General features: G+C 37.4%; 1 protein-coding gene across 4 annotated transcripts in view; it reads left to right on the top strand.

Annotated features, from left to right (window-relative positions):
• Positions 1 to 27,570, top strand: part of PCSK5 (proprotein convertase subtilisin/kexin type 5) — a 458,607-nt gene that overhangs the window by 159,979 nt on the left and 271,058 nt on the right. For all 4 annotated transcript variants that reach the window (XM_066257063.1, XM_066257062.1, XM_066257065.1 and 1 more), the window contains exons 6-7: positions 7,152 to 7,240; positions 10,937 to 11,109. In XM_066257063.1, coding sequence (XP_066113160.1) covers positions 7,152 to 7,240; positions 10,937 to 11,109 — 262 coding nt within the window. The remainder of the gene's footprint in view (positions 1 to 7,151; positions 7,241 to 10,936; positions 11,110 to 27,570) is intronic.

The raw sequence follows: 27,570 nt of genomic DNA, 5'->3' as shown, positions 1-27,570 counted from the left end.
TGGGACTTTTGAGATAGATTGAAATGGAAGGTTTTCAGATTTAAACAAAATAAAAATATGCCAGGAATACGCCCAGCAGATGTCCAAAGGAATTGAAACAGCGAGGGGGAATACATGAATATCTACAGATGTTTGTTCAGAGAAGTAAAATAGAAAGCTATCTTCCTTCAAGTTGCCAGTGCTTGATTCCATACAAGTGCAGTGCTGTGGTGACTATAAGGGTGACCACCTGCGTGTGCCCTGATATCTCAGATTCCCTGCTGAGCTCATTAGCATCTTGTCTTCATACCTATAGTAGAACTCACAGAAGTTAATATTACCTTCCCACTAACTCATGTGGAAGAAAGAGGTGCCCAGAGCAGTGTGACTGGAAGATTGGGATAATGTTTAAAAAAAAAAAAAGAGTGTAGGCCATATTTTACCACTGAACAGGATAGAATAGACCACAAATTTATCTTCTATACTCACTTCAGCTAATTTGTGTGTGTTCTCAAATATTATAGAAATGGGTTAGCAGGCACTCTCTTATTTTCCATCTTTTCAATCAGATAGCCAAGGTAAAACTCCTTGAGACCTTAATTACAATTATATATTTTTGGAAATAATTAATGAAGCAAATGATAAAACTTTTTCTTTTTCAAGTAAGAAAGGAGTAGAACAAAGACTGAAATGATTTTTAAATCCAGATGCTTAGAGACAAAATGGTTTATACATGTAAAAATTATGTGATAAAATATCTAACACTTACTGGGACGCTCACGGTCATGACAATATCCTTAAGAGAATCAGAGAAGTGCTATGTTTTTTTTTGTTTTGTTTTGTTTTAATTTTATTTTTTTAATGGGGTGACATCAATAAATCAGGATACATATATTCAAAGATAACAAGTCCAGGTTATTTTGTCGTTCAATTATGTTGCATACCCATCACCCAAAGTCAGATTGTCCTCTGTCACCTTCTATCTTGTTTTCTTTGTGCCCCTCCCCCTCCCCCTTTCCCTCTCCCATTCCCCCCTCTCCTGTAACCACCACACTCTTATCAATGTCTCTTAGTTTCACTTTTATGTCCCACCTACGTATGGAATAATGCAGTTCCTGGTTTTTTCTGATTTACTTATTTCGGAGAAGTGCTATGTTTTTAATTCCTAATTTGTCTTCACCCACTTAATTTGATGTGATGTCTAATCATTGGTCTGTACAGCCTTATAATTTATAGAATTAAGCTATCTTCTAGAAGTCTCAGCAAATATGTGTCTTAATAATATTGTGAACATATGCAAAAAAGCTGCACAAGTGACTAATTTTCCAAGAGGCCTTATGTGGGAGTTGGCTAGTAAAGGTTATATTGAGGTGCATGTGGGTCAGAGCATATTATAGTGTGTATATTATTTTCTAGACTAAAGTCTACTAAAATGTTTTCCTTATGCTGAAATTACACTAAATGTTCATATCTATTGTCTCTGAAGAAAAATACATCGAACACAGATTTTTGTCTGTTTTGTGACATTTTTTTATGTAACTGACATCATGACTGTTATTGCTGACCACCCTTGTTTTTTGGGAGAAAGGAGAAATTGAACCTTATTTACATACTTAAACAGGTCATGATGATATTTATTCTGTGATATATTTTAAACCCATGTCAAAATACTGAGTTCAACTAAGATATATTTTTAAATGACTGGTACTTTATTTTGCAATAATGATTATTGTCATTTTAAGAGAATTGGCTATTTGAATGTAGTTGAGTTAACAGTTTGGACCATCTGCTATATAATATTATTTACCTGATATTTAAAATATATGCATCAGCAGTAGAGTGATAACTTCCCTGTTTCTCCGAATTGGTTTATACATTAGGATGTGGAGCATGAACAAATAGCCTTATAAGAAATGACTTTGTAAGGAAATAGTCACTCTGTTTTTGTTCACTTAGGAGCACTCACTGTGTATTAATGATGCACATAATATATGTAGGGCTTTATTGCATTTTAGGATTACAGAACCAAGTTAGTTCTTCCGTTTTGTAATAATACAGTAGAAAAGATAATCAACTAAATGTTTTCTGCTATACTACATCTAAAATCTCTGGGGGAATATTAAAGAACTTAATGCATGGTTGAGCTAATGGGATACCAAGAGTATTTCTGAGAAAGCTCCAATCTAGAATCTTAGGTAGCCAGTATGTGGACACTATGCATTTTCCAGGGTAAGCAGCCAATCCCAGTCAGCTGCAGCTGGATTTTAAAAATCCCAAGGATGGCAGGAGACAATATTGGTTCAGTGGGGTCAGAGAAGACTTCTGCATAAAACAGAATCCCTGTGGCACCATCTTCATTAACTTCTTTTTCATTAACTATGAAAAAGAAAAAAGAAAACCTATAGAGAGAGATGGAGCACATATTCAACTTTTCAACCTAGGTAATAGATGGGACAAGTGGTTAAAGAAATAACTACTTTTTAAGAACTACTGACTTAACTCATGAGATGTTTACTTTGTAATTCATATTGTATGGGCCAAATTTTAAATTTGGTTTAACAGGTTCTGATTGGTGTATGCCCAGATATATGGTAGCAGCAAATTTTAAATCTTCTTTAGAATAATAAATTTTCCATACTAGCCTCAAAGAATTTACACAGATGAAAGTCCAAAGAGCATGACCTCCTAAATGTACGATTTACCAACTAAGTGGGGAAAACATCACCATGAGAACAAGCCAGCAGCAAAACAAATGGCAGAATGAGATATACATATTTTCAAATTATTAAATATAATTCATATGTATTAAGAAGTGAATACTGAGTCTGACCATGCGGTGGCACAGTGGATAGAGTGTTGGACTGGGATGCAGAGAACCCAGGTTCAAGAACCCGAGGTCGCCAGCCTGAGCGCGGGCTCATCTGGTTTGAGCAAGGCTCACCAGCTTGGACCCAATGTCGCTGGCTTGAGCAAGGGGTTACTCCGTCTGCTGAAGGTCCACGATCAAGGCACATATGAGAAAGCAATCAGTGAACAACTAAGTTGTCGCAATGAAAAACTGATGATTGATGCTTCTCATCTCTCTTCGTTCCTGTCTGTCCCCATCTATCCCTCTATCTGACTCTCTCTCTGTCTCTGTAAAAAAAAGAAAAGAAAAGAAATGAATACTGAAAAGTATTTTAAGAAAGAGATCAGAATTAACACAACTCATTTGAAAGAGAACTTCAAAAAATGATACATGTAATAATTGAAATGAGTCATGCAGTGAATGGATTAAAGAGCAGATTAATCATGGCTGAAGTTAGGGTAAGTGTCATATAGTGAGCAAATTACACAGAGTGCAGTCCAGAGATAGAGGATAGGAAAGCCTGAAGGTAAGATTAAAGATTAACAGCGTGTAAAGGTCTAATGTTTAATTGGGATTCTGATGGAAAGAACTAGAGAATAATGTAAAAGCAGTTTTCAAAGGTCCTAGCTGAGACCGCTGAAGATTCAAATATAAAACTACATGTTTAGGAATTCCAAGAAATATTTTTTTTATTTATTTTAGAGAGGAGAGGGAGAGACAGAGAGAGAGAGACAGAGAGAGAGAGAGAGGAGAGACAGAGAGAGAGAGAGAAGGGGGGAGGAGCTAGAAGCATCAACTCCCATATGTGCCTTGACCAGGCAAGCCCAGGGTTTCGAACCGGCGACCTCAGCATTTCCAGGTCGACGCTTTATCCACTGCGCCACCACAGGTCAGGCCAAGAAATATTTTTTAATCCATATATAAACTTCCTAATAAACCTGTATAATAGAAAAGACAGAGAAATCTGAAAAGTATCCAGAGAGAACTAGGTTGCCAAAATGGCTAATTTCTCACCAGAAACAATGGGATCCTGGGGACAGTGGAAGGGCATCTTTGAAGTGCTGTTAGTCTAGAATTCTATACCCAAAGACATTATATTTCAAGAATGAGAGTATAATAACGTCATTTTTCTAAAACTACCAAAAGACTTTGGGCTCTTTGGAAAAAAACCCATGATTTCATAAGGAAGTATGAGCTATAAAAAGAAAAAGAGCAAAGAATGTATTTGTCAATCTAAACAAAAAATTGAGCAACAGTAATTCCTAGAGTTAAAAAAAATCCAAAATATAACTCATATGTCAAGAGGTAGGTAACCCCAGAGTTAAAGCATTCTAAAATATATATTGTTTGAAAAAAATATTGCTGACTCTAAACTTAATGATCAAATATCTAGGATAACCATTAAGTAATAGAATGTATTCCACTCAAATAGTAAATGGGAAAAATATACAGAAGTGAACATGAAAATGTTAATTTTTGTTATTGTAATAATTAATAAAGTCACCATACATGGACTTAACTCTCAGGTTAAAGACAAAGTTAGTTAACCTTGCTTGAAAAAAAAGAATACACTCTATTTATAAGAGCACAGGTGAACACAGGATTTTTTAAGTAAAAAGAGCAAACAGGTAAAAAATTTTAATATTAACCAGACATTTTCACCTTAGAGCCATAGAGTGTTACTACACATCTGTAAATTATTTGTTTCATTAGATAGATTAGGTAATTACATTCTAAATAAAATAAAAATCAATAGAACTGCAAAGAATATTAACAAACCCACAATATAATGACAAAACTTGATGTAATGGACATAAAGCAATTGAAGAATATACACATTTTTATATGTACAGAACATTTATAAAAATTGATCCCATACTTAGCCATTGCATGAATCTCACACAATTTGAACAATGCTTCATAAAAATTTTATTCTTTTATCATAAGGTAATCGAGTTATTTACTGATAAAAAACATAAATAAATACATATATACATTTGAAAATTTTAAATCATACTTCTAAGTAACCCATGGGCCAAAAAGTAAACTAGAACAGCATTAAAAACAAAAATCCATATGTTCCAGCAGAACTAGCATTAATTAAAATAGATACAATAAAGTATAAGAACAATGAACTCATAGAGGGAATTTGATATTTGAGTTAATTTATAACAGGAAGTGAATTTGATATTTGAGTAAAAATAACATGTAACATGAAAAAATATGCAATAAAAGCACAGTGAAGATTCATCATGCATGATTGGTAGGATTAGGGGAAAATGAGTAGTTTACCTTGGGGCTTACAAAAGAAATATTTTCTCATTAAAAAACTTATTTTTCAGATTATTAAAGTGTAAAAACCAATTATCAGAAGGGCAAGATAATTTTGAGTATATCAAAATTAAGTACTGCAAATGACAACCTCAAAATCCATAAATAAGATGGTTAGGGTCCAAATAATAAATTTGGAAATGTATATGTAACAGATGTGATGGAAAGGCAATAAGAAACTTTGGCAAAGGACATTAAAAAATTATTCACAAAGCAAGAAATAGGAATAGCTAATAAATATTTGAAAAGATGTACAACATCAAATGTAATCCGAGGGGATAAAAAGAGAAGCAACAATGAGATACCATTTTTCATGTTAGATTGGCAAGAGTGAAAAACTCATACAGAGGGATTTATGTACACAGGGGTTTGTCCAGATTTCCTCCATTCTTCATATTGTCATTCAATTTGGCTTATGTACTTTTTTTTTTTTTTTTTTTTTTTGCCACGCGCAGAAGTTGATGATTTGCAGTAATATTTATTAATCTTGCAGTTTTTATGAGGTTTGGTTATATTACTTTCATCTGCTGTTAACAGTTTGACAATATATTCTGTACTCTTTGATCCAGTAATTTCACTTACAGGAATTTGTCACAAGGTATAAAATTATATATATACTCGAGACTATTCTTTGTAGCCTAGTTAATAGTGCAATACTGGGCAAATTTCCAGCAATAGAGGGCATGTTAAAGAGACTATGGGTTGTGTATATACTTAACAGATATGTATTTTATATATATATATGAAAGATTATGTAGTATAATACCTTTTAAATTATAATAAATATTGACATAAAAATGTATGACATAAGTGACATATTCCATACGTAAGTGGAAAAAGCAGGATCTAATATCTCTTTTGTGTGGACTGTGTAACTATCAAAAAGCACTAAAACAGAATTAGAGGGGCATGAGTTTTAGTTACTCTTTGGCTGCTTTTGACAGATCACTTTATAAGCCAGGGCTTCCTTCTCTAGAAATGAGGGAGGGGAGGTGGGCTTTGGGCTTCGTCAGCAATGACAAATAGACCACCGTGGTTGTCACACCCCTCTTCTGCATCCACCAATGTTGGTCATCAGTCTTATTGTCCTTTCTCTGGGTTCAGCCATGCCTTAGAGTTCTTCTCATTGTGCTATTTTAGACCATTATTTCTAAGCAGGTTGTCCTTTGCACTTGAAACGTCTTTGCCGTCCTTGGATAAGATGTCTTAGAAATCTTTTCAGCTAAAAAATCTTTTGACCAAGGAACTAAGTTATTGTGGTGAGAAATAACAGGGAATATCTTTCAGAAAAGATTACTTTTCTAGTAGCCACATTTTGAAAAAGAGCAAAAAGGTGAAATAACTTCAATAACATATTTTATTAAATAAGATACTATATATTTCAACATGTCATTGATAAAAAAGGATTATTAGTGGGATATTTCACATTCATGTTATTTCATATAAAATTTTAAAATCCAATGTGTATTTTCGACCATTCCATTTTAGGTCATTTCCATTGGAGATACTTGGTCTATATTTAGATTTATAATTTATTAAGTAGACTCTCATACTGACATTCTTAAATTTTCTAATTGAATTGATCACTAGTTTTTAAATTTAATTGAAATTAAAAATTAAGATGAAGTCAAACTAGCCACATTTCAAGTACCCAGTAGCCCTATATGACTGGTGGTAACCATATTGACACTAGTACTTTAGAAACCACAAAGAAACATACAATTTAATTTTAGCCTTCAAGGAGATTTTCTAATGGGAAAGTAAGATATCAAAAATAAATATATCAGGAATATAATCCAAAACAGAATATAATGAAGTGGTAATGTTTTCCGTGGACAGATTAAGCACCTCTTGGGTTGGGTACAAAGTTCCAGGAGAACAAACCCCACCTTGATACTCTTCAACACTTGGAAGTCTGAGTGGTGGCAGTGATGTGTAGAGTTTGTGAGAATGGCGTATCTTACTTTAGAAAGTGTGCGTGTTCTCCCTGCAGGCATGGGACCCGCTGTGCTGGAGAAGTGGCAGCCGCAGCAAACAACTCACACTGCACAGTCGGAATTGCTTTCAACGCCAGGATTGGAGGTACGAGAATCAAACGAACGTGGATAAAGAAATGAGCTGAGAGCTCTTGTGCTAACTGCTTCTCAGAACACTTTTTGAACTAAAGACAGCCGTATGTTTGCATAATAGTGTTGCTGACAGCACAGTGATCATGTTAACATGTGTTATTGAACAGTTAAAGAGTTCAGAAGCAGTACCCCTAACACAGACATTTCTGTCTTTGAACAAGCAAGGGAAAAAGGTTATTCAATACTGAAAATGGGATCATTTACATATGTATAGAACTATACAATTGGTGCCTGAGCCAGAAAGAACTAATAATATAAATTCCAGCCCAGGCCATAATATCTGTATGGAAAGAATGATTTGAAATTATGTTAAAGAAGAGTAACTTTTCATTTTCTTTAGGCTTTATAAAAATATCCTTTTAATTGCAATTAAAGTGGTTAATGGTACAGTCACCTTTTGAAGTCCCATAATGTAGTAAGACTGTTATCGTGAATAATTTCAAATTATATGCACACAGATGCCCTAACTCAAATATACATAAGCTTACTACAAGGACCCAACAGCAGCAGTTTAAATCTGGGTATTATCAAAAGCAAATTTTTACTTTCCCATTTGTAGTCATCTTTGTTAGCATATCCTGGGGCCACAGCCACATGCAAATGGAAAGAAGGCATTGTAAGAGATGCTGTAGAGCCTAGTGGCTTTAAAAGTGTCCCTTGGGGGTCTCTTAAAAGGGTGTCATGAGATGAGTGAGGTTCCTGGAACTAGGATGACATTTGTTTTCAATACACTATTTGTTTCCAAATGGTAAATAAGATTGGATCTAAACAATAGAAATGACTGTTCATTCTCAGATAAATGTAGAGATTTTGTAACATGAAATATTTGGGGTATATAATAAAGGTGCTAAGAAAAGGTTTTCAGAGACTACCTTGAATGTCAGCACTCAGTAAATGTGACCTGTCTCTTTCCTTTCTTTCACCCTGAATTCTTAGAGTGTGACAGCTTGTTAAGAGGCAATTAACTGTGCTCTGAAGAGCATGTCCTGTGTCAAGGGAAAGGGTCACGGAGGAGCTAGGAAAAGAGGCAGACTTCCCCTGAAGCTTCTGAGGGTGCTAAAGGCCCCCACTCTTCTCAGGAGAATCACATGACTCCAGAGGCTGCCCTGCTGATCCTTCTCGTTCTACAGCACACACTGTCTCTCACATACACAGACACACATCCCTGTTCCTGTCATTCCTCTGCCGTGCTAACCCAGCACTCCCCGACCTTGAGGGAGTGAAGAGGTGAACTTGTGAACCTCACAGATAAGCTGCTGGCTGACTGGGCTGAACAAGTTCCTCAGTAAACGAAAAAAGAAATGAATGTATGGCAGTGACTCACAAATCTTCCATCATCCTAAAAACCAAGAACATTGTGATTTATAAATTTAACCCCACCCAGCCAAGTAATGAAGGCTTGAAGTTAAAGGAAGAAAAAAACAACCTTTTATCTTGAAACTTGAGAAAACAAAATTCTTATTTGTCCATTTTTGATCAAAAATCTAATATTCCTCTTTGGATACGATTTTATTCAACATTGTACGTGTATGTGGGCTTCACATAAGTTGCATGATGTAGAAATTGAGTTCAGGTATATTTTAGATACTCCTGCATGTTGACATTTAGAGATACTGGTCAGTCCAGTGTTATTTTCAGACCTCCCCTATCTGTACAGTAGTTTCATTGTATGCTTTTAAATAGAAAGGAAGAATATGAAAAGTCTGAAGTAGTTCATCTTTTTTGGTAAAAATCATGCAGATGAATTTTGAATATTTATGTCAAGTGAAAATCACTGGCTTCTTAGGGCCCAGTACTTTCAGAGCCCCATGCTGGCTGTTCCGTTCCCACAGGTACTGCTGACACTCTAAACACACTTCCCATTTCCTACTTTCTAAAGGAACTGTTCACAGCCTTTGTTCTCCAAGTCACCTGTTCACAACCTTCTCCCTCAGAAATCCCAAAGGAAAAGGTAGTCGAGATATAACAACCAAATGCAATGTCTTTAAGGATGCTTTGAGGAAATTTAATACTGACTGGATATTTACTTCTATTATTGCTCTGTAAAAAATATTCATGGATATAGCATCATATCTGTCATGTAACTGAAAATGGCTCAGCCTAATATTGATATTTTTAGATGGGAAAAATGTGACAAAATGTTAACAGTTGTTGAGTGCTGACTAGATCAGTGTTATCATTCTGTTTTCCTATGTTTATAAGTTAAAAGAAAAATACTTTTTAAAGCACAAAGAAGATAGTTTCTTTTTTTAATATTTTTATTTATTTTTTAAATTTATTGTGTTAACATGGGTTCGAGTGTCCCACTCAATATAACACCCTCACTCCCCAGCAATGTGCCCCCCATTACACTCCATCTCCCTCCTCCCACTGACTCCCTCCCCCTTCTCTCTGGGAAGGATATAGTTACTTAAAGAATATTTTTCTTTTCTACCAGAAGTCCCACCTCAAACCACATAGTATCTAACACTGCCTGGTTTGGTGTTTAATTACTTTATCCCCATTTAGTGCTAATCAATAAAACCTGAAATCCTACTAAATAACACTGTTTTCCTAAGGAAAAAAAAATTTGGATTGTAGAAATATATTTTTAAAATATACAGGCCCTGACCAGTTATCTCGGTTAGAGCATCATTCCAATATGCCAAGGTTGTGGGTTCGAACTCTGGTCAGGGCACATACAACAGTCAACCAATGACGACATGAATAAGTGGGACAACAAATCAATGTTTCTTTCTCTGTCTGTCTCCATTCCTGTCTCTCTGAAACTCAACAAATAAGAGTTAAAAATAAATAAATAAAATAATGCAATGTAAGTTAAAATAAATAAATAGAATAATACAGTGTTTCAGTGGTGATATTTAGCTTAAGCTGAAGGTGTTATGTTTATTTAACAGTTAGTTGTTATAGGTCTTCAAAAGAAAAGGAAAAATGGAAAGCATAGCATTTGACATATAATTTATATTTGAATATCTCGGCCTATTTTTGCAAATTAAGGTTAATAATAAATTCCTATCTGTCTGGTGGGAATATACTTAAATGGAGATTAATGACTAAACATTGCTAAAACCCTTTGGGAATTATTTGATGTGTTACATGCAGAGAGAGCATTCCCACTTATTATTTGACTTATAAATAACTTGGCAAAGAAGTAATATATTCACATCAGTCTCACAGATTAGGAGATAATATTAAATATGGAGGAAATTAGACCAACCTAACTTGGCAGCTTTCCAAGTTTTGTAAGACTGCTTAGGTCAGAATGTTTTATACCAATTATGAACACAAGTGATCTAATGAAGAGAAATTTAGGGAAGATGGATTGCTTGAGGCTCTCTTTGTCAATTACTCAATTAAGACAGGGATAAAGAGAAGGGAGAGATTGTAGAAACCTAGGAAAAGAGAACAATGGATAAAAAAAGATTTTTAAAGAAGCTTTTCTCTTTTACGTGCACTATAATTTCATTTCCTCTTCCCAAGAAAGCTTCAGGAAAGCCTGAATTATCTTTTTCTGGGGGAAATATACTCAAGTGTTGATTAAAAGTTTATTCATCCCCACCCCAAATTCTGTAACAACCGTTAAGTGTTGGGTTGTTTGGGTGTTACATAGCGAAGTCTCTAACTAGGTTCCTTCCCATCTGTCTCGAAGGAGTTCGTATGCTGGATGGAGATGTCACAGACATGGTCGAAGCGAAATCGGTTAGCTTCAACCCCCAGCATGTGCACATCTACAGTGCGAGCTGGGGCCCAGATGATGACGGCAAGACTGTGGACGGCCCAGCTCCACTCACCCGGCAAGCCTTTGAAAATGGTGTTAGAATGGTAGGTTTCAAAAGCACCTCGGCTCATACTGTGTCACTCAGTGATGATTCTCATTTGAAACCATCTGTGAAACTGGGGGTTCCAGTCCTCAAGTCCAGAGGAATGGCTGGAGTTTATAGGCTGAGCCGGGAGACAGATTATAGGAAAGAGATGTGGAACCTTTGGGGTTGGATGTTGTATCTGTTCTGTAAATGAGTTAACTGGTCAAGAGTTTCTCTTGATAACAAAGATAAATTTGGATGTTTAGACTTGCTCAAAGGAAATATATTCATTTATATGTTAATCTTGCTTTTGGTGAAATAAAGTCCCAGGACTGTGAGATTCAGAAGATGTGGACATGCTACAGCTCTCCCATTGGTATTGATAGATCATTCAGCAATGCCCTTATGGGCATCTCTCTTTTACAGTCCCTTCCCTAGTTCCACCTCTACTCCAGAGCTGACTTCACTAAAAAGTTCATGACTGCTCCTCCCCAAACACTGACCACTTAATCCAATGCAATAAAGCATGTTTTAAATTACAGATTATAAAAGTCCTACCTTCTTTTAGTTGAGTAAACAATAAGGATACTGTGTGTGCTCATAATCATGGAAGAAGGACAGCACCACCAGAAGCATCCTCTTTCTCGTTCTTACTCATGAATGAAACTTTGGTTGACTTAAAGCATCCATTTTAATTGTAATCTGGGCCTAATTTCCTTTCCCAGTGTGTGCAACACTCTTACTATCCATTAGCATATACTGTTTTCTTTGTGAGTCCCTGACCCACTGCCTTGTCCTACTAAACAGCCAAATTCTGCTTTACCGTCAAGTCTCAGCTAAAGTGTCACCTCTCCCCAAAAGCCTTCTCACTGCCCAAACTAGAATTAAGTATGAGCAGTCCCGACCCTATATCACCTGTACTTTATATTCTTACAGTTGTTACATACTGTCTTTACCATATTGTGCTTTATATCAGAGTTAGTTTGGTATGTATCTTCCTCACTAAATTGTGAGTTCCAAGAGAGCAGAGTGTGTGCTCTACCCTTCTTTATGGCCTCTACAAAACCCATAGACTACATTGAACTCTGATGAATACTCAGTAAATGTTTGTTGAATTTAATTTCCTTGACCATGAATTATGCTAACCATAGGGTTGTTATATATTGAGCCCAGATTTTGACATGGAATATATACAGTTGATAAATGTCATGGTACAGCTGGACTACAAATAGTAATGACCAACCTTTGTGGGATTGGTATTAGGGATTTAATCGACAATCTAAGCTAAGTTGCCTCCTGGTTACTCTGGAATAGACTGGAGGGCAAAGCATATGCACTTCTATGAATGTACTTCCTAACTAAAAGATAGCTCAGGTTTGGGGAAGACATACTATCTAGCTCTGATGATTTTAAGCTACATTATAGCCCCTTTGAGCAAGAAGATAATGTTTTAAATCATTGCTTAGTATTTTCCTTTCAACGGGTCTGAACACCAAATGAATATAGTCTAAATAATCTATGATTTCATTATCATCACTCTGGACTGCAGATTACTATTTTCTCTCTATGCCTTCAATAGAATGGTCATTCAAGCTAAGTAAATCAAGTTTAGTTCATGTTTGATTTTCAAATTGTGTGTGTTTGGCTCTTAATATAATAAAGAGCAATCTGGAATTTCTCATGAATAAAATATACTCATATTACTAATACACATAATCTCCTGACTGTACCTATATAGAGAGAAATGCCTATATTCAGTGGATGTCATTGAATCAGATGATATGGTCAATGATATTAAGATTTTTTAGCTAGGGATTTTTCATTCAGTGGAAATCTTAACTGGAAGTCCAGTGTCTAAATCACATAGAAAACATGTTACTTTGATTGAAAGGAAAAATGGGTTAAGATTAGAAACAAGATCATCTGAGAAAGCTATTCAAAGATATAGGAAGATTATATTTAGGAATAAGTAATTTTTAGAAAATTTACTTCAAACTCATGATTAATTATAAAAATAACCCATGCTTATTATAATTTTATTTTTATGACTATAAAAATGAAATTAAAAATAGATTTTTTACCCAACTGGATAACTAGTGTTGAGTTTGGATTATGTCTTTTCATACTCATGCACATTCATATACCAAACAGGGATCGTTTGCCTCCACACGTTGCTGTTTTCACTTAATGGTGTACCGTGGGCATCCTTCCAGGACAATTCATAAGGAAAGAACTCATTTATTTTAATGTTTTGAATTTTGGGGGATATGGAGATCCCACAATTCGTTTAACATTCCACTTGAGGACCTTTCAAAGTTTTACTCTTGGGGGAAAAAAGGAGTTGTAGTTTTAAAACAAACCATTTACTATTAGAGTTAACATAATAACAGCAACAACAACAACAACAAAACCTCTTAAAAACAAATTATTCTCTGGCTCCTAGCATTGCACAACTAATTATGGAAAAGCAGGAGTGACCCATTTAAATGTGATAAGAGTAGCAGGATAAGGTTTTTACGTTTGATGCTTAAGCTTAGGTGAGTCCATCATCTTTCATATACTGCCCTATAATATGATCTAGATCAAATTACTCCTCTGCTTCCATTTCCTCATCTGAAGGAGGGTAATCGTAGTACTTACTTACAGGGATGTGATAAATGTTCAATGAGATGATAATGCATATAAAGCAATTGCCGCAGCACCTGGAACATAATAGGTGCTCAAGAAATACAAATGTGTGTGTGTGTGTGTGTATATAATTTTTCTCCACAGAAAAGACCATGTCCTTTTTCCAAAAAACTTCATTATTTCTCCTCAATCTTCCATCCTTCTCTCCTCTAGCATTTCCACACTGTAGAGTTCTAGATGATTCCATTGAGTTACCTGTAGTGGTAGATTAAAAATAGTACCATAGATGTCTGCATAGACTTTCTGAGTTCTGGAATATCATCTACTTGTGTTGTCCCTGTACCCATACCTGACTTTAATTTCACTTGCCCTTAAAAGCATATCTTCAATTTTGTTGAGATAATCTCTTAATATACAAATTTATTTCAGTTATCCATGTTTGTAGTCTTCAGTTTCATTTATATTTTCCTATGGGATGTCTCCTTAAATATCTATAAATACGTAATGTAATATTTTTACAGCAGTATATTAGAGAGTTTTTTTCAGGAAAAAGAAATCTTTTACTCCTCTGCTATCAGACATCAAATAACACAGTATATATTTTTGAGATTATTCTAATTTGTTCTTCATATAATATACATTGTCAAATATAGAGAGAATAATTGGATAAATACTTTATACAAAGTTAGACTACAGAGTGCAATAAAGAAATAAATGATTTATTGGCTGAGTTAAGGAAAAAAGGAATAAATTACTAATAAAATAATTTATTTAGGGAGCTAGGGAAAAAACCCACATGGTAGTTTAAAGTTGCTTTGCCTCTTGGGGTTTTAACAATACCTACAAAAAGATAACAATTGGAATTTATTTTTCCCATTAAATGTATTGAATGCTGTCTTTCTATACACTGTGGATAAAGGAGTAAAGATGGCATCTAAGTTTGATATGCAACACATAAAAGTCCTGACATTCTAGCAACATGACAGAAAACATAGAAACAAGATTATTTAAGCTCAGGATAAGTGAATGAAAGAAAAATAGATGATTGAGAGAGGACAGGCTAGGAGGATAGTTGTCTTTGAGGAGGTGATGCATGCATGGAAACATACATGATAAGAGGCCAAGCATGTGAAGAAATGTGGAAGGAATATTCTGTGCTTAAGAAACAGCAAGAGCAAAGCGTCCTGAGTGAAGAATGGTGTGGCTGTACTCACCAATCAGAATGCTAATTTGGGCTTTGGGAGCAATATGGAGAGAAGGCAGTCAATAAGAGATGGGTTGGAGAGGTAGGCAGGGGCCAGCTCAGAACAGCTCTCTAAACTGTGCAGGATGTTTGCATTTTATTCTGTTATAGAAAACCATTGGAGGCTTTAGCAGAGTTGTGGCCTGATGGGATACACAATTTTAAAAGATTTAAAAAAGAGAGAAAGAGAGAGTATGGACTGTACGTGGGGTGAAGGCTGGGAGGGCAAGTTTGGGAGACTGAAATGGTCAGCAAAGAGTTGATAATGAGTTGAACTAGGCTGGCAGCAATATCAAGACAACTAGAGAGATCAGTGGAAAGAGAGAAGAATGTAGGTATCAAGAGAGATTTTCACAAGGGAAATAAATAAATTTTGCTCAGAGAGTCCAAGTATTGATTGCATCCATTCCTTCTGCTTGCTAATCAAAAAAACATAGCAAATATTGGATTTCAAAATGCTTTCTATTTGTTTACTGTAAGATAAGCATTTGGCTCAGTAGAATGTAATGCTGTTTTCAAAGACTTTAACAAAATCAGAATTGATTCAATTTATAGCCCCTTTAGAATTAATGTACCAAAATTGCATTAGAGAAACTATGTTGAACAAATCATGTCACAATTGGTAACTTGCTCTTTCTTCCAAAGGTTGCATTTTATGTGATGCTGAGGAACTATAAAATTAAATGCAAGAATTGGAGGTATATAATTTGGGCTGCATGCACTCAATAATGATGATGATGATGATGTTACAGCAACAGCGTTTAACACTTACCAGTCTATTACACTAGAGTCACTCTGTGAAACCCTGAAATAGATAACTTTTAATCTTCACAATAATCTCATTAGATACTGTTCTCCCCAATTGTATAGAAAATAGTTTATTCAGCATAGCTAGAGAAAAGAACATGGGCCTCTTAGAAATCGAATCAATTTTTTCACATGTTGTCATGTCTATTTTATTTCTCACATCTGGCCTTCCTCTATCTATGACCATACCTTTAGCTTCCTTCCTGTTACTGTGGTGAATTAATTGCTCATGTTCTACCTTCATCCACCTCCTCCATTTCTTCACTGATGCCACCCTTTTTTACTTCAAAGATAGTGCCCAACTAATTCTCTTTTCCTTCATCACCAGAATTTTCCTCCCAACTGTGTTATTGCCATCCACATACATTCATACTGTTAAACTCCTATCTCAAAAGAGAGAGAAGAACCCCTCTTTTGTCTCTTATGTCCTTCCAATTATGGCATCATTTCTCTTTTTTCCTTTAGAACAAAATTCCTTGAAAACATTGTTCACGCTTGCCCTCTACAAGCTCTCTTTTTCCATTATCTCTTGATGCTACTACATCAGGGCTCTGACCCCTGAAGCTGTTTGTGTCAAGGTCATGGTGACCTTCTTATGTAAAAACCCTGCCCTGGCCGGTTGGTTCAGTGGTAGAGCGTCGGCCTGGCGTGCAGAAGTCCCGGGTTCGATTCCTGGCCAGGGCACACAGGAGAAGCGCCCATCTGCTTCTCCACCCCTCCCCCTCTCCTTCCTCTCTGTCTCTCTCTTCCCCTCCCACAGCCGAGGCTCCATTGGAGCAAAGATGGCCCGGGTGCTGGGGATGGCTCCTTGGCCTCTGCCCCAGGCGCTAGAGTGGCTCTGGTTGCAGCAGAGCGACGCCCCCTGGTGGGCATGCTGGGTGGATCCCGGTGGGGCACATGTGGGAGTCTGTCTGACTGTCTCTCCCCGTTTCCAGCTTCAGAAAAATACAAAAAAAAAAAATTAAATAAATAAATAAAAACCCAGTGCTCTTGTCTGAACTCTCATGTCATATTGTATTAACAGGAAGGCCTGCCTGGATCTTCCCATCTACAGTTTAACACACACATACTCCCAACCCTTCAGAATCCTTTCTGGCCAATTATTCTCCCTCCTCTTGTTTATTATATTTACTTACCTTGTTGATTGATTATCTCCTCCAGAAAGGCCCATAGTTTGACTGTATTGTTCTGTGTATTCCAAGTACCTAAAACATTATCTGGAGAGTTAGTGAACGAGTGTATGAATGAATGTGTGAACGACTTCCATGCCAGTTTCCTACATATACTGAATGAATTTTCTTAAGGATCACACTTGCGTTATTTTTGATTAATAATTTGAAAATGAGTCATTAACATACATATAGTCTGGTGATTAATTTACCCAGAGTCTGGATTCAGACTCTCCAGTGGGCTCTAATACTTTCTTACCTTGTTGAAGTTAATTAGCATCTCTGAGGATCAGTTTGTTTCTCTGTAAAATGGAACTAAATGCTAGCGATGACTTTCTAGGAGTGTAGTGGGGATTAATGCCTTTAAAATACGAGGCAGGGTTCCTGAAACATAGTGAAGTCTCTAATTCTGTTACAAATCTTAATCATTATCACCATTGAAAAGGCAAGGGGAGAAAAAATGAAATACTAATTAATCATGCAAAATACTATAAAAAGTCTTGATTGTTTCAACTCTCTGTGTTTAATCAAGTCCATGTTGCTGAGTGATCCTTCAGTGAGGTAAGTATATGCTCTTGTGATTATTATTAAGGAATGGACAAAATAGATGGGACAAAATATCTAAAAGGGTATTTTCTAAAGTTTAACCTATTACACACTAATTAATAAAATGCTAAGAAAAGAAAAGGAGGGGTGCTGTCAAATTTCTTGAGAAAGACCACTCATTATATGCTCCCTTTAGAAATGTAAAAGTATATTAAAGGCTCTGAGAGCTCCTGACTATATAACTTAATTAATGTTCTAAACTTTAAGCACACAGGAGTTTTTATTTTCATGACTTTTTTTATGGCTGTTAATTTCATTTTAAATTCTTTGGAGCTACTTTGTGAAAATTCAGCTAGACTCACTGGACTTTTAGAATCATGTTAGAACTGGAAATAATTTTAGTGTGTGAGTTGTTTTTACCAGGCCTTTACTTACTTGTGGATGTTACTACCATTCACCCATTCCCCCTTCCTAAAACTTGTGATTTCTTATTTCTGTCATCGTAGCCATCCAATAAATCTTTCTTTCCTTTGCTACTTCCTAAAAGTCTGTGGAATCTGCCCTCATGTCCTCACAGTTAGAACCTATATCTCTCATGTAGCATACTTCCAAAACTTCCATCCTCCCAGCTTAAGCTTTAACTTTCAAATCAGCATTAACACTGGAGCCAAAGAAGTATTTCTTACATGTAAATCTTGTCATTTATCTTCTCTTTAAAACTTATCATCCGTCCTGGTGACCAACAAGGAATATTCTAAACTTCTTAGGAGGGAGCACAGATCTCTCACAATTTTACCAGGGATCTCAGAATTGCAGTCTTACATGTCATCTTAGGAAAGGACAATTTAAAAGTTGCTTTCATTCAAATGACATGATTCCACTTGACTACGATGACCCTTTGGTCTGGCTCCTTAGTATGAATGGCAAAGATCTCCCTCAGGGGAAACTCGACTTCATCTACCCAGGCAATTCTAAATGGAAACTCAGTTTTATAAGATGAGTGAGTCAACTGACAGTGTTTCAGACATAGGTGACCCAAGGTTTGGTGTCAGAATAAGAAGCTAATTGCCTTAAGTTTTCTTTGACAGATTCTTTATTCATTCACTTAGTCTTGATTGCATTCCGGAGACATTCCCTGGGTGGTTATACTATTCCAGGCACTTTGCTAGGTGACAGTGAAAGATGAATACCACTCAGCACTGGTCTTTGGGGAACTCACTCTATAATGATGAATAAATGTTCTAAATCAAGTGCAAGCAAACTCCCAAAGTCCCTGCAGTGAATAGAATCTGATAAGTAACAAGGAGGACAGACTAAACACCACACAATAACAGAACTTACTGTGTGCAATCTAGTTGCTCTGCAATGTTTTATGTCCCATTGGGGTTATTAAACTTTAATAATACTTGGTGCATTTGATATTTATCAGCAGGTATCTAATGCATTGGCAACATTTCAGTTTCCTGACACATGTTTTTAATAATGTCCTGTAGAAAATGAACAGAAAGCCTTGGCCAGGTAGCTCAGTTGGTTAGAGCATCATCTCAATGTATCAAGGTTAAGGGTTTGATACTCAGGGAACATACAAGGATCAACAAATGATGGCATGAATAAGTGCAACAACAAAACCGATGTTTCCCTCCCTACCTCCCCCCCTCCCTCCTTCTATCCCTCCCTCTCTCTCCTTCCCTCCCTCTCTCTCCTTCCCTCCCTCTCTCTCCTTCCTTCTCTCTCCTTCTCTCTTTCTTTCCCTCTCTTTCCTCTCTCTCCCCTTTCCTCTCTCTTTCCCTCTCTTTGTACCCCCCTCTCTCTCCCACTTTCTAAAATTATAAAAATTTAAAAAAAAAATTTTTAAATGAGCAAAAAGCTTAGAATCAAATATTTTCCTTTTTATATAATGAGAAAACCCTAATCTTAAGATTACTAGTACTTCCTTATTATTTTACTCAAGAAGTATTTCTTAAGCACCCACTACATGACACTGACTATTTTGACATTTATCTTAATCTTTTATCTGGAGAAATCATGCAGCTCAGTATAGATATTGTAGGATCACAGCTTACAGAGATTGCTTTGTCATTTTATCAACAAGTAAATTTTCCATTCCAGATCACTTTTCTTTGAGCTTTTTAGACTTTGAGACTAAATCACTTAGATGACTTCAATACAGAACTGATGTCAAAGGTAGGGAACAAAAGTAGGTGAGATCACAATCACCAGCCCCTAATCTCCTTGTTGCAACAGCGTACTTTATACCCTTCTATTCAGGGATCCAGCTGAATACAGGACGTTTGATGAACCTCTCTTGGCACATGCCTGGCTCTTGAGTCTCTTATGAGATCTGGTTAGTATATGCCCTTGCTATCATCAATTTCTTTTGATTCACCAGATTTTACAACTGATTGGATATTTAGAATATTTGTTGAAAGCACAAGGTTGCTTTGCAAGCACAGATGGTCTCTGATACACACATGTGTTCGTGTGTGCGTGCACACACACATACATTTCCCCACCCTTATATTAAAGGCATATGTTCACCAAGAGAAAGAAATGGTATAATGAGCTTGTATAATAAAAGCAGTAATAACAATCATAATCAAATTAACCAATTCCATGTGGGAGGGATATGGTTTTATCTGATATACACCCAGCTATAGCAAGATTGGTACCAGTTTACATTTTAATAAATGACAGATTGCTGTTAAATTTGTTGGCAAATGCTGTAAAACTTTGGAATGATATATGGGTAGGCAATGATAAACAAGGGAGGTTATTTTGTATTGGTTTCGCTTAATGAAAACTGACTCTGAGGTTTGTATTAAAAATCCTTTCTACATGCTGGTAGAACTCTGTTTAAGAGTTTTAACAAGGTATGAAGTGACTTCCCAAGTAGACCTAATATTAAATTATGCATTTTGGAAACAAAGAAATAAATGTCTTTATAAATACATATGAAATTTCATATTCTGTAATCTTCATATTCTGTTATCTGATATCCAGGTGTCAGATTTAGATTACTCTGTTATTGAGACATGTGATGCACTTCTATGGGCAGGAGCACAGATCTCTTCTAGCTTTGTGTAGGTGTAAATGTCAAAGACTTATCTTGTTTTTTTGTTTTTTGGGGTTTTTTTTTATATTTTTCTGAAGCTAGAAACGGGGAGAGACAGTCAGACAGACTCTCACATGCGCCCGACCGGGATCCACCCGGCACGCCCACCAGGGGGCGATGCTCTGCCCCTCTGGGGCGTCGCTCTGTTGCAACCAGAGCCACTCCAGCGCCTGGGGCAGAGGCCAAGGAGCCATCCCCAGCGCCCGGGCCATCTTTGCTCCAATGGAGCCTTTGCTGCGGGAGGGGAAGAGAGAGACAGAGAGGAAGGAGAGGGGGAGGGGTGGAGAAGCAAATGGGCGCTTCTCCTGTGTGCCCTGGCTGGGAATCGAACCCAGGACTTCTGCACACCAGGCCGACGCTCTACCACTGAGCCAACTGGCCAGGGTATCACCTTGTTTTCAGTTTTAGTTTTTCTCTGTAAATAGTTTATAATAACTTATACAAATTCTGTTCCAAATCCCTGTGTTCTACCCATGGATTAACCAGATAACAGTAGCAGTCAGTCCTCTTATGAAATTTGTTTTGTTCTATTTCTAGTAACCACTGGGCCACGTGGGGAGGAAGTGAAGTCCTTATCACAGGATTGTTCTCATAGGGCCTGGATGCCCCTGTTAGAGGGAAGATACAGGAATTTGGTTAGGTCAACTTAAGATCCGTTCTAGTTCTGAGTTTCTGTGATTCTAAACATAGATTTGATAAAGCTTATGGGGAGGACAGACTGATCGATTTTCTGCAATGAAACATGGCGGTACTGGAAACGAAAGGCCATTCCGTGTTAAACAAGGATAAATTGAACCGAGTTGATAATATCAAATGATTTCAAAGTATATATGACTGTTAGAGTAGATTTATTTTTTTACTTAATCTGAGCCTAAAGTTCTCATCTAAGATGAAAGCAACCAAACAATATTGAAGATTGTAAACATTATTCTGATTTTTAATTCTGATAGCCACTGAAATTGAGCATCAGAATACTTCTTATCGAACTTAACCTAGTTTAAAGATTTGGAAACTAATTCTTGGCAAAGTAGACAACCTAGCCATTAGGAAGCATGGCGACGTTTCTGACTTGGGTCTGCCTTCTTCCGAGCCTGTGCTCCTCACCAGCATGCTGTGTGCTGGCTGCTCCTGTCGAATGCATCACAGGAGCCTGTCTTTGCACCCTCAGCTTTTAGTCAGTGGTTATACGAAAATGAACAAGGCAACAGGACTCTCACTCTCCTCTGAACTCCTAGAGGATTTATCATCTAGGCAACTGCTTTGGCATATTCTGAACTTCACCACTGTATTGTCTCTCTCTCTCTCTTCATCCCTGGATGCAGCCTGTGGTGATGTAGAGAGCACTGACCTTAAGGTTGCAGAGACCTGGGTTGATCTCTCAATTGGGTGTCTCTCTGGAGTTTTGACCGGGACAAGTAACTAAGTTATCAGAGCTTCCGCTTCCCTGAGAAAAGACTATGATAATACTTTATGAAGCTGTCATGAGGGCTGACAAATCTCACTTGTAAAGTGCTCAGTCCAACTGCTGGTTTCCTTCTCAGGTAGGACCACATGTGATGCATTGTTAAAGACCCCAGAATATCTACTGAAGAGTCTTGCAACCAGTATAAGTCTCATATTAATTGTATTTTTTTTTCAAAATATGACTTGCTTTAAATCAGGATTGTGCTAATGGAAAGAAAATGTAGAGGGCTGGTTTTCTCTCTGTGATTAGTTACTTCACAAAAAAATCAAGGTTATTGCTTCATGACTAGAGGTGACAGTCAAGCCCCATGGTGGACTTTGGAGAAGGACAGTATGTTTATTACCCTTTCAGAGTTGAGATGGCAGTTGGATCCTGTCCATAGAGAGGCATTTTGTCACCTAAAACTAAGTTTAAAAAGATTATAAACTTTTTTATTATTGCTGGGGTATCGCTCTATACTCTTTTCTAAGTGTCTTCCCAAACATTTATAATAAATTCCTTTTATACCCAATTTGATAATGTTTTTATTCTCTATAAAAAGAATTTTTCAAGTTCTTCAAAATGAATTTAAATGTGATTGTATCTTTCTGGGCAGTTTCAAATTCAATAATTAAAGTTGGTGTTGGAAATATCTTCCTCAGTTTCTCAAAACTCGATCTCCTGAAAGTCTGAGATGATGTTGCCTTTGTTCTGTGAAGGTCCAAGATGTAGAAACTTTTGGTGGTTATGTCTATTTTTTTTTCTCCCCTAGATGGGATTCTGGCTACACTGAGAATAGCTGTGTTGGTACTGTTAATTATTGGTTGTGCTTATTTCAGAGAGTATATGAGATTCACAAGTACTTTTTTTTTCCTCTCCAAGTGAGAGGAGGGGAGATAGAGACAGACTCCCTCATGCGCCCTGACCAGTATCCATCCAGAACCCCTGTCTGAGGCAATATTCTGCCCATCTGAGGCCATGCTTGCAACTGAACTATATTTACTGCCTGAGGCAGAGGCTACACAGAGCCATACTCAGCTCTTGGGGCCGATATGCTCGAACCAATTGAGCCATGACTGCAGGATGGGAAGCGAGAAGAGGGCGAGGGCGGGGTGGCAAAGCACTGGCTACCCTGTTTCTCCTGTGTGCCCTGACTGGGAATTGAACCCAGGACATCCACATGCCAGGCCGACACTCTACCACTGAGCCTGTTGGCCAGGGCTCCCCATGTACCTTTTATTTGGCTGCTTAGAATGAGAAATTGGAACACCTAAACTGCTTGTTCTTTTTCTTAGCCCATGTTTGCAGTCCCTACACTGTGGGAAAATGGCTGGAACGGGGCTCACTGCTCAGAAGACTGTGTGAGTGACCAGAAGTAAATAACCAAAGTCTTGCTGAGGCTTAAGGGAGTCAGATGAGGCAGTTAAGCTTTGAGAAAAAAAATGGGGGCTTCACCAGTATGAATTGGCCTGGACAGAAAATAAAAGGCAGGTAATTATTTTAGGATTGTTGATTTAGCAGATGGATAGGGGAGGAAGGGGATTGGGGGTTTTTCCCCTCTAATCTACTGTGTTAATTAAGCAGTGTTTCCCTAACCATGTTGCTAAGCATTTTTAAGAATGCTGAGTGTCAGGACTGGTCAGTGAGGATCAGCTGGTTGAAGTGAGACTGGATCATTGGATTCTAGCCCTGCCACTAACTGGTTCTGCTAATGTCATCTCATTAGTTTCCTTATGTAGACATTTAAAATTTCACTGCATGAACCCTCTTATGTGTCCAGCCTTAAATGGTATCTATGGCATTTTATTCAGCTCCAAACATTTCTTATGGGAAGTCTTTAAACACAGAGAATATCAAAAGGTTAATAGAAATAAAATTCTTTGCTTGAAAGCATATTTACTTCCATTATTAAACATACCTGGTTTTTTGTTCTCACTAGATATTCTACTACACTTTCTTTATGGAAAACTGATTTTCTTTTTTCAGCTCTACTTTAAAAATAAACAAAGAACAATAAATCTCCACAGTTGTAATACTGCTATCAGGAGCTGAGGGTCACATCATTGTGCACTTTGGTGATAAAGTGAAAGGAAGCTGTGTTATGTGTGCAAACCGTCACGGCCACCCCTTCGGAAGAGAGGGCAGCTCTGATAACGGGCTTGATTCTGCTGAGCTTCTGCCTAGTTGACGTGCTACTGAATTTTCATCCTGGCAGTTGTGGCAGATAAGCAACTCTGGGGGGTTTTCTTTCTAGTCACACAATAAACATAAAAGTAGCTTTCTCTCAGGAACCTGGATCTGGAGAAGTTTTGTATTTGCAGCATTAATTATTCTTTACACTAGTCTTTGGTCATATTACTTGACAGATCCTTGTAGAAAACCAAGCTAAAGTCACCTTCAGGTTCACTGAATTCGGAGCACCACGCTGAACATTCATGTACTAGAACATGAATGGTACTGTGAAAATATGCTAAGTGAAAGTATTTAAAACTTTGTCATTTTACCAGAAATGCTTACAATTTTTATCAGCAACAGCTGATTCTATATTTATCAGGCTCTCTGTTCCTTTAAAACAGAAGTTAGCTACATTTGGTATGCTCAGGAAGTGTCTTTTTATGTGTGCACAGTAAAATTCATACCATCCCTAATAACTGTGACTGACCATTTCAGTGTATTATTAAAAAGTTAACAGAACATAAAAAAAATATGCTCAATATACAGGGCTTAGAGAACTATTGCGTCTACATCAAATCAGACTACAGAAAACGATGTGGGGTGGAAAAGATGAGTGAGGTTGAGCTGGGGAGGAAGTGAAGTCACATGAGGCAAGGCAGGAAGACAAATGTGGGGAGAAGTAGACTCCTCTTCACAGAAGACTTCTTTGATTCTTTCACTTTAAGAACAAAAAAAAAAGATACACTGGCATTTTCAATGTTTTTCTCTCATCAGCCATCCTTTGGCAGGCTAAGTGGCATAGAATGAGAATGGTGAAGACTCCCTTTAGTGGTTTATGTCAGTCAGCCTGTGGTTTTTCAGACAGTTCCTCCCCATCTGATTCTATGGTGCCTGGCTAGCTTTGGCAGCAGACACGCTCAGGCAGACATGAAGAGATTGAGAACAGCAGGAGGGGAGGCACTAGGCCAGTGGAAGGCTGGACATCAGGTGTTGGTGGAGGACACTCTCTTGTGTGTTGGCTACCTGTTGAAATAATCTTTGGGAAGCTGATACTTTCCATCATTAGAAACAAGTGAAATTACCCAGCCATGGACTGCATTCAAATCATTCCATAAACTGTAATTAATGACAGCTTGATATTAAAGCACAGAAAGTGGTTCCTCTATCCTTGTAATTCTGAGAGCACCATATGGTATTCTGAGAGCAGGAGGGAAATCAGGTGAAACCTGTGGACTCTGTAGTGTACATTCTGACTGGTGGAGTAGATCATACAAAGAAGAGTCAGGCATGCTTATTTTCCAGGTGAGGGTACTGTGGTCTGATAAGTTTGCACTTCGGAATGGATTGTTTTGATAAAAGCAGCACTTAAGCACCAGATTTCTAACCCTCAGAGGCCTTGTCTCCTCTTTTTATTATTATTATTATTATTATTATTATTTTGTATTTTTCTGAAGCTGGAAACGGGGAGAGACAGTAAGACAGACTCCCGTATGCGCCCAACCGGGATCCACCCGGCACGCCCACCACGGACGAAGCTCTGCCCACCAGGGGGCGATGCTCTGCCCCTCCGGGGGGTCTGCCGCGACCAGAGCCACTCTAGCGCCTGGGGCAGAGGCCAAGGAGCCATCCCCAGTGCCCAGGCCATCTTTGCTCCAATGGAGCCTTGGCTGCGGGAGGGGAAGAGAGAGACAGAGAGGAAGGAGGGGGCAGGGGTGGAGAAGCAAATGGGAGCTTCTCCTATGTGCCCTGGCCGGGAATCAAACCCGGGTCCCCCGCACGCCAGGCCGACGCTCTACCGCTGAGCCAACCGGCCAGGGCCTGTCTCCTCTTTTTTAAAATCATCTTATATCTGTCTTAGTCAATTTCCTTGGGTTTTGGTGTGAGTGGCCCACATTACTGCCTGAGTCTGATTCTGTCTCATATATTTTCCCTATCCCCATCCCTATCTTGCTGAAATCATCCGATTGAAGAAACAAGTCTCAGGATTTGGTATGCCCTTTCTCAGATGTCTGGTTACATCTGTACCATGACTGCATTTTTTTTTTGGTGCATCCCAAAGGGTGACTTTGTCCCACCAAGTTACACCAGGATTGTCTCCAAAGCATTGGAAGAGGTGTGACCACGTGCTCCTGACTTGTTTTCAATTATAGGTTGTATATCTTTTCTGATTACTTTTCATATCATCCTATGAGGCTTTATTGTCATGTGAATCATGTGTACAATTGATGCTAATGGTTGAAGTATTATTAAGTATTGCTTTAATAAGCGATACACATTTTAGAATTCTGGAATGTAACATTTTGTGTGAGCACCACAAATAACACTTCAAGTTTCATTATTGTTATTCTTACTGTTTTGCCTTTATATTATGCTTCTAGACCAAACCTATTTCTTTCAGGATGAACCCTGCTCCATTAAGGAACAAGATTTATGTTGGAAATGCTAGTCAGAATGTTCTTGAGCTTTGAAAAAATGAACAGTTCTCTCTTCATATCTCAGCTGCTGAGTCATTGTAGGTGTCCTTGTCTTCGTCCAGCCTGAAGCCCATTTCTCTTGACCCATATCTGCAAGAACTTCCATAGATGGCTGTGCTCTTTTCTCACTGAGTGGATGAATGTCAGAAAAGGGTGGGGAGTGCAGTGGTCAGAAGTTTTGGTAAACTGGGTATTCAGGCTTTTCTTGGAAGATATCTTAGTTAAGTGAGATTTGTTTTATTGTATCTCTTCATGTCCACACACAAATATGTAAGTTGTAGTCAGATTTGTAGGGGTCTGTCTCCACCATATTTCTGTTATATGCTAGTGTGCATGTTATTTAATGTTACACAGTTTTCTCATCTGTAAACTTGCACATATAACTTGCTGGTATTAACTAATATATGTGAAAGCATCTAGCAGAGTGTCCAGCCACATTTTTCTTTTTTTGTATTACAAGAAGTCTCCAGGCACTTATTCATGGCCCTGTAAGAATGCTTTCTACATAATATGGGAGAAGAAAGTAATATTAAAATACCAAATAACATCTTACTGCTGAAAAGTTATCACACCATCAAACTCTATAACTCTCTGTGCCCGGGTTGGTGTATATAATTTAATTGGTAATCTAGCATAAAGTAGCCTTTTCTGACCTCCTGAACCACAAAAAAATTCAGTTCCTTCCCAGCCTTTAATAAAAACTCTACGGGGTATTATAAATTGATTTTTGTAGGGCATACATAAGAAGAAACACATGCACAATTGGATACACAATGAAAGAGAGTATTTAGCCTTTGGTCGAATAGGTCCAGTGTGGATTTCACAATATATTTTGCCTTAAGTTAGTTTACTAACTTTTAACTTAGCACTCAATTAAATTGG

Source organism: Saccopteryx bilineata, chromosome 2, assembly GCF_036850765.1.
Source record: "Saccopteryx bilineata isolate mSacBil1 chromosome 2, mSacBil1_pri_phased_curated, whole genome shotgun sequence".
Taxonomy (NCBI): domain Eukaryota; kingdom Metazoa; phylum Chordata; class Mammalia; order Chiroptera; family Emballonuridae; genus Saccopteryx; species Saccopteryx bilineata.
This window is presented reverse-complemented; position numbering and strand designations above follow the sequence as displayed.